The following is a 17,692-nucleotide window of genomic DNA, read 5'->3' on the forward strand; positions in this document are numbered from 1 at the left end:
GCCGAAGGGTTTAGGCCAACCCCTTTTACAACAAAAACAATATCCAAAGATGACACAATTTTATGGTTTCTCTCATACCAAAAATGATAACATGTAAGCACAGAACTTAAACTTCAACAATCAAAATTATATTATGCATCCACTTTCGCTTACTTTTCTAATGTTCTTCATTCAAGTGTTCTATACTTTTCCATAATGTTTAACTTATATCTTTTCTTAAATGCATTAATAGTTTTAGAGCTCTTAAGTGAAATTAGAAGACTGTTCCATAAATTAACTCTTTTAACTGATAAACACCTTCTCTTAGTATTACTCTTCGCCATGGGTTTTTGTAACAAATCAATTCCTCTGAGGCTATATCTAGATTCTCTGATTCGAAACATCTCTTGTAAACAGTGAGGAAGCATGAAATTGTGAGCCTTGTACTTCACAACTGCTGTGTAAACATCAACAAGATCATGAAATTTTAATATATTTAATCTAATAAAAAGTGGGTTTGTTGGGGCAAAATATTCAGCATAGCTAATCACTCTAATTGCTTTCTTCTGTAATAAAAAAAATAGGCTGTATATTAGTTTTATAGGTATTCCCCCATATTTCCACACAATACCTAAGGTATGGAAAGACGAGGGAATTATACAATATATACAATGCGTTTTGATTCAAGTTTTTATTTTACACAGTATGGCAATAAGTTTTGAAATTTTAGTCTTTAGTATATTTATATGCACCTTCCAATTTAACTTATCATCAATATTAATTCCCAAAAACTTTATTACATACACCCTTTCAATTTCTACCTCCCCAATTTTGAGTCGACATAGTTTGTTTACTACCTTGTTTCCAAATACAATATATTTAGTTTTTTGCAGATTTATGGAAAGTTTATTTACTTCAAACCATTTTTTGAGTCTCTTAAGTTCGGTTTCTACTGAATTCAAAAGCAGCTCAAGATCTTTTCCCGAAACGTACAAACTAGTATCATCAGCAAATAGGATACATTGCAATTTATTAAGGACTTCACAAATGTCATTAATGTACATAATAAATAGTTTAGGTCCCAGAACGGAGCCCTGAGGAACACCGTGGGTTATTTTTGCCTCCATTGAACGGATACCATTAATATGTACATACTGATTTCGGTCACTTAGATAGCTTTTTAGCCAAGTATGTGCTACGCCCCTGACACCATACCTTTCTAATTTATTTAAAAGCAATGAATGGTCTATGGTGTCAAAGGCCTTGCTAAGATCAATAAAGACACCAACAGCATACTCACTGTTCTCAATAGATGTTGATATCTGTTCTACTAGTTCAGTAACTGCCATTGAAGTGGACCTGTTGGGTCTAAAACCGTACTGATGCTCACTTAACAGATTATGCTTGCCTATAAAGCCATCAAGTCGTTTCACAAATAGTTTTTTCAATATTTTGAAAACTGCGAGAGTATTGAGATCGGTCTATAATTGGTAAACTGTTGCTTTTCTCCATTTTTAAAAATAGGTATTACTTTGGCAGTTTTCATTTTACTCGGAAAGATACCCATTAAAAAAGACTGATTACATATATACGTTAACGGAGTAACAATACAATCAATGATATCTTTCACGAGGACCATATCAATGTCAAATCCATCTGTTGTTCTCTTGGTCTTGAAGGAATGTACAATTTCCATGATTTCTCTCTCACTAACACTTTCAATGAAAAGTGAGTTTAAATTATTTTTAATGTTAATTTCTTCAAATTCTTTTACATTATTTGATTGCACAATTCCATTAGATAACTTAGGCCCAACACCGACAAAAAAACTATTAAATGCATTTGCAATTTCCTTTTTTTCACTGATGATTGAGTTATTCACTGTGAAGTAATTTGGATATTCTTCCTTTTTTTCCCATTCCTGATAATACCATTCAAAACCCTCCAAGTACCCTGGATATCATTCTTGTTCTGCTCCAGCAAATTGCAGTGGTATACTTTTTTAGTAAATCTTATTATTTGAATTAACTTATTTTTATACATTTTATACCTTTCTTCATTTCGTTTAGTCCTTTGCTTTAAATAGACTCTATAGAGTTGTTGTTTTCTTTTACAAGCCTTAATTATGCCCTTGGTAAGCCATGGCTTTTCCTGGCTATTTTTGTTTTTAATATAATATTTCTTACGCGGACAGTGCTGGTCATACAATTGGATTAGGGTAAGTAGGAAGGCATTGTATGCCCTATCAGGGTCAGGAGTTGTATACACTTCTTCCCAAGTTTGGGAACATAAATCATCCCTGAGAGCAGCAATAGCTTCAGGAGTTCTCTGTCTTACGAATTTAAAATCATTTGTTTTGGTTGTATTATTTCGTAATTGTTTGAAAATACTAAAAATAGGAAAATGATCAGTGATGTCATTGATAAGTACTCCAGCGGTTATTTGACTTGCTAATTGATTAGTAAAAATATTATCTATTAATGTTGATGTATCCGTGGTAATTCTGGTTGGCGTAACAATAAGAGGAAATAGAGTGTTGCTATACATAGTATTAATGAAGTCTGTTGTTTTGACATTTTTCTGAGGGTTCAGAAGATCAATATTAAAGTCCCCACACACAATATGGACCTTGTTTAGATTACTAAAAAGACTGTCCATTTTATTATTGAAGATGTCTAGACTTGATCCCGGTGTTCTGTCCACACAACTAACAACAATATTTTTAGATTTTTCTAAAATAATTTCACATGTTATACACTCCAAAACATCATCAATGGTGGTTGACTCACCTTTAATCCTCTTAAACCCCAGATCTGTATCTATGTATAGTGCAACACCCCCACCTCTTTTATTTATCCGATTGGTAGTGAACAAATCATATCCATCTAATTCTACTTCACAGCACCTGTCTGCATCCAACCAAGTCTCAGAAACAGCAATGGCACTGAATTTATTAAACTGACTAAGATATTGTTTAATGTCGTTATAATTTTTGTTCAGACTCCTACTATTGAAATGTATAATACTAAAGGCACCATTCATGCATTTAAACTGCTCGTCAGTATAGTAATCACAATCATTAATTATATTATTAAACAAATGCTCATCCGGATCTATGTCACAGCCAAACTCATTTGTTCTATAATTTATATCATCGTACAGAATATTGTCTTCACTACCGTTTATAGATTCTACATCATTAATATCCACATCACTCAATTCATCCTCATTGTTATACATTTGTTTTTTAGTTTTGTCATACCTACACCTTGCCACCAAACATACATAACATTTGACAACCCAACCCCAAGACCCTTCACACTCTTGGAGCACACATTTATGCACACATACGCAGGACACACACACAAACAGCGTACAGATCCAGATTTATGACCGGGCAACACACCAATAATTACACACGAGCGCACACACAACACACAATAAGATGCACACATAAAACTACAGACCATTTGGAGATGTCTCTTACACTTTCCAGTCCGCCCGAATACAAAGCCCAAAGTCTGAGTATTCGAAATATTGAGATCCACTTGTCGACTCCACTGAATACCTAAAATTGTGAATACTGAATACTGGTGATTAGTGTTTGTTTTAGTTGGTCTATTGACCCTTGAGTTTTTAAATAATTTTTTAACATTTGCAATAGTGTTTCACAAAATGCCTTGTGCTTTTTTTATCTCTCTTTTTTTAGCAAAACACACAAGCTGAAGTTGCCTACTTGTATGACATTTAAATGAATGTCACACAGTGAGGTTTTTTTTTTTAAGTTTTTAAAGTTTATTGATTTATTGAGGTATTACCGAACTGTAAAATTTGTGCTATTAAACAGAAGCCGCTTTTGTGATTGAACACTGTAATACATTAACACTGAAATTAAACAAACATCATCGCTGAGACACTTCAACAACAAACCTCAACAATGGTGACAATCATCAAAATATTCAGAAACAGATCAAGTTTCATCATCATCTTCAGTTGATTTCATCTAAGGCTGTGGCTGGAAATCAGTTGCAGTTCTTGTTTCTGCTTGTCTCTTCTATTTTTTCTGTTCTTGTTCTGCTTTACTTCAGTGATTCTGCTTGTTAACAACAGGTGTTCATAACTAATGATTAATCATCACTCAATTCATCATCTGATTATATCATTGACGGCAACTCTGCTTCAGTGTGTCTTTAACACTTTGTATAGTAGGACAAACTGTACTGAGCAGTGCTGATTTAACTCTAAGGATATGTTTCAGTTGTTGTGGGCAAATACCTGGAGCTTCAGGTGTGTGTTTGTAAAACAAGTGATTTTTCACTGCAAATAGAGCTAAAATAGAACTTATTTTATTCATGCACATATATATACACATATTATAAAAACATTAATTTGCAAAAACAGGCCCAATGGGAAGTTTGCTAATTCCCTCCAGAGACAGTGTAATTCAATCATTAGATATTTCTGTCATAACTTTTGATTTACACATCTGTGAGATTGTAATTAATAATGCATCTGTTCTACAGGATTTCACAATGTTAAACTCCCATGTGAAGCATACAAATGACACAGCTTCGATCACTCATTAAATTCGTTTGTAAATGCAAATGATGTTTTTGCAGTTTGGACAGGTGTGTTTCACATCCTTGCACGAGTCCATACAGAAGGGAATGCAACAACAGAGCCAGCACCTGAAAAACACAACAGACAATCTCTAAATCCGCAGTCTGTAAATTCAAGCAGGGTAAACGCTCTAAAGCTTGTACAGTTAGCATACTCACAGAAAGAACCCAAGAACTCCGCAGATTAACCAGGTGATCAACCCATTTAAATATTCGATTTCCGTGAGGACCTCCGTCATGCAGTGAGGGCAGATAATACGGCTCGGGACATCAGTGAGACTCACAACCGGCGCCTGCGTTACTGCACATGTACAAATGCATCAAATGCGGAACAAATATAAAATATTGCATATACAGTATATACAGTATATAGACAATATCAGCATAAATCTTATTTTTCAGAGTAAATCCATTAAAGTAACTTCTTTTTGGTTACATAAGTATATACACATCACAATCACACATGTCCTTTCTGCTGTGATGCCTGATTAGTGGAATTTATTAGTGGAGTATAAGTTTCAATAGTACTCAAGTAAAGTACAAATTCTTCAAAGTAATAATAAAGTACTTCACACCCCTAAACACTTGATGACAAAACATGCAAAGTTCAGGGAATGAAGTAGAATTAAGTAAATGGCGGCTTTCTGATTCAGAGGAAATCTTATGTGAAAATGTTTGCAGGCATTATCAGTTCCCTCCAATTGATATGGTTTATCCTCGTCATGCTACTACATTCTAGTGTTTGCCACTCATGAAATGAATAAAACATGAGAAATGATGGGTCTTGGGTTCTGAACACTCACCGACAGGGACCATCACAGGCTGGAAGTTGGTGGGTGGAGCCCCGAACCCGTATGGAGGTGGTTGGTAAGGTGCAGCGTGTGGACCTGTAAAAGGGTCAAAACACCAGTTAGAAACACTGAAACCCTCTGCACTGGAGATTTATAGGATGTGAGATCATCCGCTTTATTTAAAACCCAGACAGCAATCCGTGCCGGCACAGATCCGGCCCACATCAGATACGTGTGGATTCCATGTCTACCAGATGTGGGCCGGATCTGGGCCAACTATCTCAAATGATCCAATTAAACAAGTATATAAATATAAATATAAATAACTATATATATTATATACTATATAAATGCTTCATTCATTCATTCATTCATTCATTCATTCAAGTGACCACATCAAAGAAAACACTAGCCACGTTAACATGCACCCAAATAATCTGTTAGTAATTGGATTGATGGCTCAATCAGAATGAAAAGCCTTCATGAAAACACCTCAATCGACTCAACTGAGCTCGACCTGAGTGAAATTGTGATTAAAAGGGGTAGACCTGAAATAATCAGATTAAGAGGAAAAAATAAGCATGTAAACACTTGAGTATGAGTATCTTCTCGATCAGATTTTAAAAATACCTTGTGCGGTGATATTTAAATGTTTACTGAAGCCCTTTTATAACAAAAATGTCAGTCGTATTGCAGAGTTTAGGTAGCCTGGGAAAACCCAGACAACTTCCGGCAAATTTAGATTTGCTCTGAAAGTTAGTCTGGCAAAGAGCTCATTCAAGCCCATTTCCAATCCGTCGAAATCGCGGCACCAATCAGAAACGTTGGGGCGGGCTTTACACGATGAGGACAGCGCTGGGATTTTGAAGCAGATTTTGTAGCCTACATTACAAAGATGGATGCCGCCGTCAAACATCACTCGTTCGAATCAGCTATCGCGTCTGTTTTAAGCGATTTGAACGTTTCCTTTTAGTTAAAAACCGAGCAAAGAACAACACTCGGAGATGTTTCTCCGCCGCTCTGCATACGTCATCTCCTTCATCGCTCTGACTGGGTTTAGGTCTATCCGCGACGTCCGTTGGTGACGCCCCTCTGGAAATGATTTGTCTATGACGCTTTGCCAGACCATAACTCCGTTACAACTGAGAATGGTCTGGTTTTAACCAGGCTAGAGTTTAGGATAAACTTTCACAATTTGAAATCGGTTTGCCAAAATGAGTGCATGTAAAATACCTAGTGTATTTCCAATTAAGAGCCCAGGCTTGTGCTTTCTCTAGCATCACTTAACAACCAAACTCTTCTGGTTTTAGTTGTCACACATGTCATCTGAAAGGAATTTTGGCCCTTATTTTTAAAATAAGGCTCTTCGCAAACCACTTAAAGGGATAGTTAACCCAAAAATGAAACTTCTGTCATAATTTACTCACCCTCAAGTTGTTTCAAACCTGTATGAATTTCTTTCTTCTGCTGAACACAAAAGAAGATATTTTGAGGAATATGGGTAACCAGACAGGCCCAAGCACCCATTGACTCCCATAGTAGGAAAAAAAAAATACTATGGAAGTCAATGGGGCCCATCAACTGTTTGGTTACAGACATTCTTCAAAATATAATCTTTTGTGTTCAACAGAAAAAAGAAATTCATACAGGTTTGAAACAACTTGAGGGTGAGTAAATGATGACAGAAGTTTCATTTTTGGGTGAACTATCCCTTTAAAGAGCGGTTGAAGGTTAGTCCCATTTAAAACAATACTTGGGTTTCAATTGTTTCAGTTGTTGATTTCTTTGTTTCCAGGATCAATAACATGCTTTATTACCCAGTCTTGGATGTACACGCATTACTGGGAAAAAACCCGAAATTCAATGTTCTGTGAGTGTGAGATGGACACGTCCTGACACCCAGTGTTTCTGTTTTTGGAGAACATAGCAATTATCCTCCTCCTAACCATTTTTATTTTATTTTTGATCTTTTACAGGCTTTCACAGTCAGAGATGTTCCCACCCACTACAACAGTATCCATCCGTTAGTAATCTAATCTACCAGGCCATTACTTAGAGGTCAACATCTTGTAAAAGTTTCATTCATGTTTCTTGAGGTCTTCTGTAAAAGCACAAACTATACACTGTAAAAAATTGCTGTAGTTATGCAGCTGTTTGCCAGTAACTTACTGTAGATTTAAATTGATGTATATTTACTTGCAACAGTTTGTTCAAAGTTAAATGAACATTAAACATTAACAAGTCTTTGTCTTTACAGAATAAAATTATAAAATTACAATCTAATGCAAAGCATTCTGGGAACCAGAAATCTTCATCAACCTTTTTCTGTTTTTTTTCCTTCAGATTTTGGTTCCCAGAATGCTTTGCATGAGGCTGTTATTTTAGTTTTATTCTGTAAAGATAAAGACTTGTTAATGTTTAATGTTCATTTAACTTTGAACAAACTGTTGCCAGTAAATAACATCAATTTAAAACTACAGTAAGTTACTGGCAAGCAGCTGCCAGTAATACTGTAATTTCTACAGATTTTTTTTACAGTGTATCACCACCCAAAGTCTGTTTGTTGAACAGGTAACGTCCTTAAACACACATCTGACGTCATTGAGTGGACCTTTGCACAGTGCATGACTTCCTGATTACCCGTCCATGAAACACATCTCGATGGCGCACTTTCTTCAACAAAAGATGAATAAGTACTGTAAAAATGTATTGCGCATTGTTTGTTAGTTGCATTAACCAAAATAGCTAATGCACCCTTATTGTAAAGCGTTATGGCTCTGGTCTGTAATCCTCTTGTTTGCTCTTGTTAGTGAAGATGGTCTGACCTGTTTGAGGAGGGTAGTGCGCCTGCGGTCCGGGGTAGTTCACGCCCGTCTGGGTCGGCTGAGGACCGTAGTAAGGAGGGGGGGTGTATTCCTTCTCCATTATCAAAGACCTGGGAATGAGAATACATGAAGATATGAGGAATCGCAAACATTTCTTTATCTTTGTGACATTCTAATCTTGTTCTACTAATTTCCCTATTAATTTGGTAAAAACCACACACTATGCAAAGCTGAATAACATCCCCTTATGCACTAGACATTTAACAAAAGCATAATGATGTACGCTCGTACCTGTATGCAGTGTGAAACCGTGCGGTTGTGTCGCTTCCTCTTTTCGAGAACGTACAGCAGAATATGGATGACTATGAGTGAGAGAGCGAGGGTGCGGTTCATGACAACAGCAGATTACAGTCATAAATGTGCACTGTGTAGGCAGGGCTATCTTTGGCCCACTAAATGATGGTCAACCTCCAGATTTCCCATGACAATTAAGGAAGAGAAAGCAACATTATCAGATTAGCCAAATTATTTTTCTACTTGTTTGCACATGTTGTTAATGTTAAAGCAAATGTTGGCAGGTCAGCAGGCAGACTTGGGATTTAAATGATACAATGAACATATTAAACTGTGTCACAGTTTAAGCAATGTTACATTATATGTTGTATAGGGGAAAATAACAGGAATGAATGGAATATATTACGGTTGGTTGTTAAAAATGTAAAGAATATTTACATTTTTATATTTCTAAAACTTTATACTTTCTCTTTTATTATGTTAATTGTATGTATTACAATTTCGAGTTCCTTGCTTTCAATTCTTTTTGGTGATGTGCACATTGTAAATGCACCCTTATATTTCACTCTGTCAGCTTGTAGTCATTGCTCATTAAACTTTAATGTGATTGCCCATTGTGGGAAGATTTTCCATTAACTCACTGAAACAGATGTGTGCTGTTGTAATCTGATTCATATCACCTCAATTTGAGTGCAACATTTCCAGAGAGAGAGAGAGAGAGAGAGAGAGAGAGAGAGAGAGAGAGAGAGAGAGAGAGAGAGAGAGAGAGAGAGAGAGAGAGAGAGAGAGAGAGAGAGAGAGAGAGAGAGAGTGAGTGTGTGTGTGTGTGTGTGTGTGTGTGTGTGTGTGTGTGTGTGTGTGTGTGTGTGTGTGTGTGTGTGTGTGTGTGTGTGTGTGTGTGTGTGTGTGTGTGTGTGTGTGTGTGTGAGAAAAACGCGTCCATAGAGACCGGCGGTATCCAGGCTACGGAATACAAACATTCGGCGACTTCGACCGCTACCGGAACAGATCTCTTTAACAAAACGATTTTAAATACAGGTTAATAAGTACTTTTTAATTTACACCAATTATGATGTCATCCCAAGTTTTAGTGTCACGACCCCATTTTGACACGCGGGTAGTGGCACGGAATGGCTCACAGCCGCCGGTCACAAACCCGGAGACCACCGTTAAGGAAAACGTTTACGCGGGTACATCCGCCGGTCTGGCCACCGCGGGCTACCGGAGCGCCAAATACACCCCCGAAGAGTGGATCACCAATAACTCTGCTCTCTTAAACCGGGCCGTCGTGGACCGGAACCGCGCGGAGAATATTTGCCACGAGTCCAAAGCGCTGAAAGCGGAGACCGACGCCGGGACTTTACGCACGCAGACCGAGGGCACCAAACACCTGGGCGAGCGGCTGCAGGACATCCACCGCTGGAGATCCGAGTTGGCGCGGTTTATCGAGCGGCTGAACGCAGAAACACACCTGCTGGTTGGCTCGAGGAGGCGGCTGGAAAAAGCGCTGGACGCCACGGAGATCCCCTTCGCCATCGCCACTGATAACCTGACCTGCCGAGAGAGACGCTTCGGTCCGGATCTGGTGGAGGACCCGGTGCAAGAGGAACTTCTAAAGGCATGAAAAACATAAAAATAATCGATTTTTGTTAACTCGTATGGAAATTTGTCTTTGGCTCCCCACAAAGTGGAAATATATGATCTATTTTTTTCTTTTCTTTGTTCAAGAGAATAATAATAATACATAAAACAATAAATACACTATTAGTAGTTCCCATGCAGCGAACAATTTTTGGTTCCCAGGCGTTCTTGGTGGGCCGTTAGTTTTGGGTTCTCTGAACGTACTGGGAAGGGAACGTTTCCAAAACATGTTATTTGTAACGTTTGTTTTTGGTTAGCTAGGAAAGTTCTCATTGCGGAAATAGAACAGGTTTTTTTTTTTTTTTTTTTTTTTTTTTTTTTGCAAAAGGTTCTCTTATGGAACAAACCGTTATACGGAAGATTAAAAGATTGATTCCATTATTTGTAAGATTTCGTCATTTGTAAAACTCAAATTAATATCAAATGTTTTGCTTATCCAAAATATACGTGAAAAATTACACATTTCAGCATAACATTATACAAAATAAAACCTAAAAATAACCTGCATGGGACGTTCTGGGAGTTAGGTTGCTAAAAAGAACAGAAGACCAATATGTGAACAACAGATCTTAAAACAGTTCATTGAATGATTTCCATCAGGAGGTGGAGCTGATCAGAAGCATCCAGGCCTTGCTGAAAAAAACTCTGGATCAAACTCTCAACCAGATCAGGCCAGTTATCTAAATTATGAACCTCTCTTTAATATATTCTGTCATCAGAAATTGAAATATTTTTCATCATTTACTTTCTTAGAGACTACAGCACATTCAGTAACTGAGATGGGTTTTATTCAGATTGCAGATTACACTCTAAAAAATGCTGGGTTGTTTTAACCCAATTAAATATAGACCAAATTGGGTGAAATATGGACCAAACGTTGGGTTAAATTGTTATCTTTGTCCATATTTCACCCCAAAATTGGGTTGAAACAACCCAACATTTTTTAGAATGTAAAGTCATAAAACTGTTTGTGTGTGCCAGGCTGAACCGGGAGGTGACGCAGACTCTCGAGTTCGACTGGTCTGATAAACAGCAGGCCTACAACTTGGATGACCAGTGTGGACGTTATAACAACAGGAGCATGGACACACAACAGCATCCCAGCTCAGCAGTGCTGCAGGATCAGTGTGTGCCACAACTCACAAACACAAACAGTGCTTTCATTTCACACACACCTTGCACAATACATTTCAGCATATCAAAGGTGCCGTTTAGCTTAACCAGATCATTATGAACAGTTTTTGTCTGTATTGGATTCTCGATAATGCATAATGACGGGTTCACCGGTGACGGCACTCTCCGGTGTGTTTCTCGGTAGGGTGTGTGATGAGGAGGTGTGGCGTAAGTTTACTGTGGATAACCTGCGGCTGGCGGAGAGAGAGGAGACGGCGAGCCAGGCCCTGAGAAGGCTGTCTGAGCGAGTGTTGCAGGAGACGACTGAGGATCTGCGGGCGCAGTGTGTTACTGTAGATCAGGCATTCATCCAGCGCTGCATGGAGCTGAGCCAGTCCAAAACACAGCTGGAGCTGCACCTGGGACAGGCAATACACACCTATACAAAGCAAAACTCTATATACACTGTAAAAAAAAAAAAAAAACGGCAGCTGTGGTTGCCAGAACTTTACAGTAAAAAACTTAGAGGCATTTTACGTTTTAACGGAACGCATATTTCAAAGAATAACTGGTTGTAGAAGTGTTTTTCGGAGAAACAAGTATGTGAACAGCATGTTTCCTAAATATCTGTAAACATATTTTTATCCTTTAGTACAGCCAAAAAATGACATACAGCACTTTATACTCAAATAATACAATACACATTTATTTATTTAATAGCATAAGATATAGCATAAAACCCTAAACTACATAACTGATAAGAAAATACATTTTAGATAATTGTTTACAGTGTATGATAGAACCTATATAATCTTCACATTTCATACTTTATACAAATAAACATGAAATGACTCTCTATGGTTGTTTACTGTGTGCGTGTAATAGATTCTGGATCAGATCGGGGCTCAGGAGAAGAATATATCATACTTGCAGCAAGCTGTGTATGACAAAGAAGCTCCACTCAGAGTGGCTCAATCCAGGCTGCATAACCGGACCTTCAGACCCAACATTGAGCTGTGCCGAGACCAGCCGCAACTCAGGTACAGTACATGCACTCACTCACTCACTCACTCACTCACTCATTTACACACTCACTGACTCATTTACTCACTCATTTACTCACTTACTCACTCACTCACTCACTTACTCACTCACTTACTCACTCACTCACTTACTCACTCACTTACTCACTCACTCACTCACTCATTCACTCACTCATTTACTCACTTACTTATTTACACACTCATTTATTTACTTACTCACTCACTGACTCACTCACTCACCCATTCACTCACTCACTCACTCACTTACACACTCACTCACTCATACACTCACTCACTCACTCACTTACACACTCACTCACTCATACACTCACTCAGTCACTCGCACACACACTCACTCACTCGCACTCACTCACTCACACACTTACATACTCTCACTCACTCATTTACTCACTTACACACTCACTCACTCATACACTCACTCGCACACACACTCGCACACTCACTTAATCACTCACTCATTCACTCGCACACTCACTCAATCGCACTCACACACTCACTCTCTCACTCATTTACACACTCACTTACACACTCATTTATTCACTTACACACTCACTCACTTATTCACTCACTTACACACTCACTCACTCACTCACCCATTTACTCACTCACATACTCTCACTCATTTACTCACTTACACACTCACTCACTCATACACTCACTCGCACATACTCACTCACTCACTCACTAATTCACTCGCACACACACTCACTCACATGCACTCTCACACACTTACTCACTCGCTCACTCACTCACACACTTACTCACACTCACTCTCTCACTCGCACACACACTCACTCACTCTCGCACACTCACTTAATCACTCACTCATTCACTCGCACACACTCACTCACTCACACAATTACTCACACACTCACTCTCTCACTCACTCACTCGCACACTCACTTAATCACTCACTCATTCACTCGCACACACTCACTCACTCACACAATTACTCACACACTCACTCTCTCACTCACTCACTCGCACACTCACTTAATCACTCACTCATTCACTCGCACACACTCACTCACTCGCACTCTCACTCACACACTTACTCACACACTCACTCACTCTCTCACTCTCTCACACTCTCTCTCACATGAACTGATCTGATGCGTGTGTGTTTTGTAGTCTGTTAGGTGAGGCATCAGAGCTCGGCAGTACAGTATCAGCCCTACAGCAGCAGCTGTATGAGGCACGCAGATCTTTGTCTGACCTGGAGGAGAGTCGACTGGCCCTGGAGAAAGACATCGCTTGCAAAACTAACTCTCTCCTCATCGACAGAGAGAAGTGTATGACGCACCGCACACGCTACCCTACTGTCACAGTGCTGTCTGGGTACTGACACACACTCATAACATTCCCTCAACAGGAGGTCCGGGTCTGTTAGACTGTTACTTCCAGTGGCCTGCAGTGTGTGTGTGTGTGTGTCTGGGTTTTTTTTATGCAATGATTATATATCCTCTGGTTTTAAAGAAAATGCTTTTAAAGATTTTTTTTCCAAAAGCAATCTTTCTACTTTTAATGATAAATTATTATAGTTATTAAATGTCTTATTGTGTCTCTTTTATTTGTCATTTATATTTGTTCCTACATATTATAAATAAATTAAGAGTGACCAATCAGAAGTTTTTAGGCCTACACGAATTTACATTTAAAGGGATAGTCAGTCCAAAAATGACAAATCTGAGCTTATTTCTTCTGCGGAACACAAAAGGAAAGATTTTGAAGAACGTTTCAATGAAAGTTGAAATGAACCACACAATGAAAGTCAGCGAGGTCAAAATAACATTGGAAACCACTGACTTTTATTAAACTGTGCGAGTGTTTTTTTTTAGCACACTATCCCTTTAATATTATTAATGGAAATCAAACATACATGACATAAGAACACTATTATTATTGTATTATTTTCTTTGTTAAATCAGGATTTGAAAGTCATTCCAATAAAATAATAACAGGACCTTTTTCACATTTCTGGGGTTCTCAGAAGCAGATATTGCCATTGTTGGGAAAACTTCTATAGTGGTGAACAGGAGATGGCAGCAAATATAATTTTTGTATTCCCATTTGCTACAATATCAAAAGAAAAAAAACCCATATCAGCGTTTCTGAGTTTCCAAAAGAGGGAATAAATATTGAGAGATTAATTACAGCAGTCAAAAGAGAGAAAGATGTGAAATTTACCATCACTCCCTCAGCCGTTGTATTAGAACTCCCTCATTTGTGTTTTGTAATTTACTGCCAAGGTAATGTAACACAAAGTATAGAGTTATACATGTATATTAAATATTTTAAAAATGAAAATACAAAAAACTAGATTTGCAATGTTGATAACTGTTGAAACAGGCATTTGTGGACAGACAAATGGTATCAGTATGGTAGGACTAGTTTCAACTTACAGACTGTCAAATATAAACAAAACTGGAACGTACTTTATAATCTGATTATATGGCTCATGGCTCATGCAAAAAGTAAAGTGAGCGCTTATAAAAATTATGTTGTTGTTTATGTCTCAAGTGCATAAGAATGTTAATTCCATTCAGGAAGATTGGAATTTCAACACTGCTTCTTAGATTGACGTTATAGGGTACACCTTCAACATGACCGGTGTCTGAAGCATGTGTGAAAACACGCAAAATGTTATTGGTCAGCGAAAGTCCATGAGATCATTAGCAGAGAGCTTTTGAGTATAAGAGGGCTGAGGGCACCTGTAATGCATGTCATCAGCGTTTTTTGTCTTCAGGAACCGTTTGTTTGTAAAATAGCATGTGGTGAATATATACACTCACCGGCCACTTTATTAGGTACACCTGTCCAACTGCTCGTTAACACTTAATTTCTAAGCAGCCAATCACATGGCGGCAACTCAGTGCATTTAGGCATGTAGACATGGTCAAGACAATCTCCTGCAGTTCAAACCGAGCATCAGTATGGGGAAGAAAGTTGATTTGAGTGACTTTGAACGTGGCATGATTGTTGGTGCCAGAAGGGCTGGTCTGAGTATTTCAGAAACTGCTAATCTACTGGGATTTTCACGCACAACCATCTCTAGGGTTTACAGAGAATGGTCCGAAAAAGAAAAAACATCCAGTGAGCGGCAGTTCTGTGGGCGGAAATGCCTTGTTGATGCCAGAGGTCAGAGGAGAATGGCCAGACTGGTTCGAGCTGATAGAAGGGCAACAGTGACTGAAATAACCACTCGTTACAACCGAGGTATGCAGCAAAGCATTTGTGAAGCCACAACACGCACAACCTTGAGGCGGATGGGCTACAACAGCAGAAGACTCCACCGGGTACCACTCATCTCCACTACAAATAGGAAAAAGAGGCTACAATTTGCAAGAGCTCACCAAAATTGAACAGTTGAAGACTGGAAAAATGTTGCCTGGTCTGATGAGTCTCGATTTCTGTTGAGACATTCAGATGTTAGAGTCAGAATTTGGCGTAAACAGAATGAGAACATGGAACCATCATGCCTTGTTACCACTGTGCAGGCTGGTGGTGGTGGTGTAATGGTGTGGGGGATGTTTTCCTGGCACACTTTAGGCCCCTTAGTGCCAATTGGGCATCGTTTAAATGCCACGGCCTACCTGAGCATTGTTTCTGACCATGTCCATCCCTTTATGGCCACCATGTACCCATCCTCTGATGGCTACTTCCACCATGTCACAAAGCTCTAATCATTTCAAATTGGTTTCTTGAACATGACAATGAGTTCACTGTACTAAAATGGCCTCCACAGTCACCAGATCTCAACCCAATAGAGCATCTTTGGGATGTGGTGGAACGGGAGATTCGCATCATGGATGTGCAGCCGACAAATCTGCGGCAACTGTGTGATGCCATCATGTCAATATGGACCAAACTCCCTGAGGAATGCTTCCAGCACCTTGTTGAATCTATGCCACGAAGAATTGAGGCAGTTCTGAAGGCAAAAGGGGGTCCAACCCGTTACTAGCATGGGGTACCTAATAAAGTGGCCGGTGAGTGTATATATAAAACCAGATTTGGATTTGGTATGGGGGCGTGAAACAGGAAGTCGCTCGCGGCAGACTCGACCCATTAGCGCTCCCCATGAGCCTTTAATTTCTTCCTGAACTCCAAGCAGAGGTAAAGTCGTCGTTGAAGAAATAATATTCAGCCCGCATTTATTCACTCCAACATTCAAATTATGTGAATGTGGAGGGGTTGCATGAGCGAGGATTGCCCTTTTGAAGAGACGCTTGCCAGCTTTCTCTCAAAGGGTGAATCATCCTCTCTGAAGGCTTCAGGCATGTCATCTAAGCATCTTTGCTCTCCTTTGATCCTTAGGGTTGATGCAGGGTGAACTGAGTATTGTAGGGAATTATACATGTATATCCCCTCTACTTAGTTTGCTTTCCTCCCAAAGTACGGTTGGGTCTTTAAGCAGGGGTGTATGTTCTCCTCCTGATGGGTGGGCTTTTTAGGCCTCTCTAGTTGACCCTGGTTGAATATGGAAATAGATGATGCTAATAAGTTGAAGAAGTTCATCCCTCCTTGTTCTCTGTCACTTACAATAGCTAACACTAATAGAGAAAAACTAAGCACTGGCTATAGCAGGTCCTAGATGAGTGTTTTACCTAAAGTGGGATTCGAGCTACCTCCCTCAGTATTCTGAGGTCTTTAAATAGGGTTAAGCTCCCCTGCGGCTCCCTTGGGGTTGAGCCTCTCCTGTGCCTGAGGCTCGCCCTTGGAGGAGCAGAAACATTGAAGGTGGTAGCTTCTGCGGTTTTAGCGCCTTGCATGCTCCCTTTGGTCAGCTGCTCTTTAAGACCTTAGGTTTGAGTAAGTTGTTTACTCCCTCCCCAACTGTGTTGGGTCTTAAAGTAGGGTCATTCGCTCCCCTTTAAAGCTCAAGTTGACCCATGTTAAGAACCTAACAAGTAAAGGTAATTTGCCTAATAAGCAATCCCTCTTGTTATTCTGCACTCTTTCTTTAAAGAAGCTCTCATAGCTGAGCCAGTTATTCTTTAGAGATCTGCTCTTGAGCCCGGCATATGGCCTGCACGGGAGGGAGGAGGGTTGACTTCCCTTGTTATAAGAGCATAGAAGCTTGGATATCTTCTATTATTGGAAGATAGTGGCTTAAGGAGTGGTACCACTAGACAGTCTGAGTCTTTGTGAATGCGCCCTTGATTCACAGGCATTCTCTCAGCATGGCGTAGTGGGTATTCGTTCCCTATAACGTCAATCCAAGGCGCAGTGTTGAAGTTCCACTTCGAAAGGGAACATCTCAGGTTACGACCGAGAAGGGGAGCGAGACAGCGTCTCATTGCCATGCCTTAGGCCTACCTGAGTGTCTCTTTCAGACAAAAGAGTTGATGATGTGTATTACAGGCTCC

General features: G+C 39.3%; 2 protein-coding genes and 1 long non-coding RNA gene across 3 annotated transcripts; 1 reads left to right on the forward strand and 2 right to left on the reverse strand.

Annotated features, from left to right (window-relative positions):
- Window positions 1-4,309: 4,309 nt before the first annotated feature.
- On the reverse strand, window positions 4,310-8,609 carry LOC130070069 (cell death-inducing p53-target protein 1 homolog). Its single transcript, XM_056234351.1, has 5 exons — window positions 8,506-8,609; window positions 8,215-8,324; window positions 5,402-5,485; window positions 4,758-4,899; window positions 4,310-4,667 (listed from the first exon to the last, which is right to left on the reverse strand). Exons 2-5 carry the CDS (start codon window positions 8,312-8,314, stop codon window positions 4,562-4,564), a joined length of 432 nt encoding a protein of 143 aa, XP_056090326.1. The 5' UTR covers window positions 8,315-8,324; window positions 8,506-8,609; the 3' UTR covers window positions 4,310-4,561.
- Window positions 8,610-9,256: 647 nt separating this feature from the next.
- Window positions 9,257-13,778, forward strand: tekt4 (tektin 4). The gene is made up of 6 exons (XM_056234352.1): window positions 9,257-10,126; window positions 10,750-10,820; window positions 11,131-11,274; window positions 11,468-11,690; window positions 12,148-12,302; window positions 13,458-13,778. The coding sequence occupies exons 1-6, from the start codon at window positions 9,578-9,580 to the stop codon at window positions 13,669-13,671; spliced, it is 1,356 nt and encodes a 451-aa protein (XP_056090327.1). The 5' UTR covers window positions 9,257-9,577; the 3' UTR covers window positions 13,672-13,778.
- On the reverse strand, window positions 11,948-12,217 carry LOC130070071 (uncharacterized). Its single transcript, XR_008803833.1, has 2 exons — window positions 12,105-12,217; window positions 11,948-12,065 (listed from the first exon to the last, which is right to left on the reverse strand). It is a non-coding gene; the product is annotated as an uncharacterized LOC130070071 (long non-coding RNA).
- Window positions 13,779-17,692: the final 3,914 nt, after the last annotated feature.

Source organism: Rhinichthys klamathensis, unplaced genomic scaffold (assembly GCF_029890125.1).
Source record: "Rhinichthys klamathensis goyatoka isolate OS25496 unplaced genomic scaffold, OSU_Roscu_1.1 h1tg000393l_1, whole genome shotgun sequence".
Taxonomy (NCBI): Eukaryota; Metazoa; Chordata; class Actinopteri; order Cypriniformes; family Leuciscidae; genus Rhinichthys; species Rhinichthys klamathensis.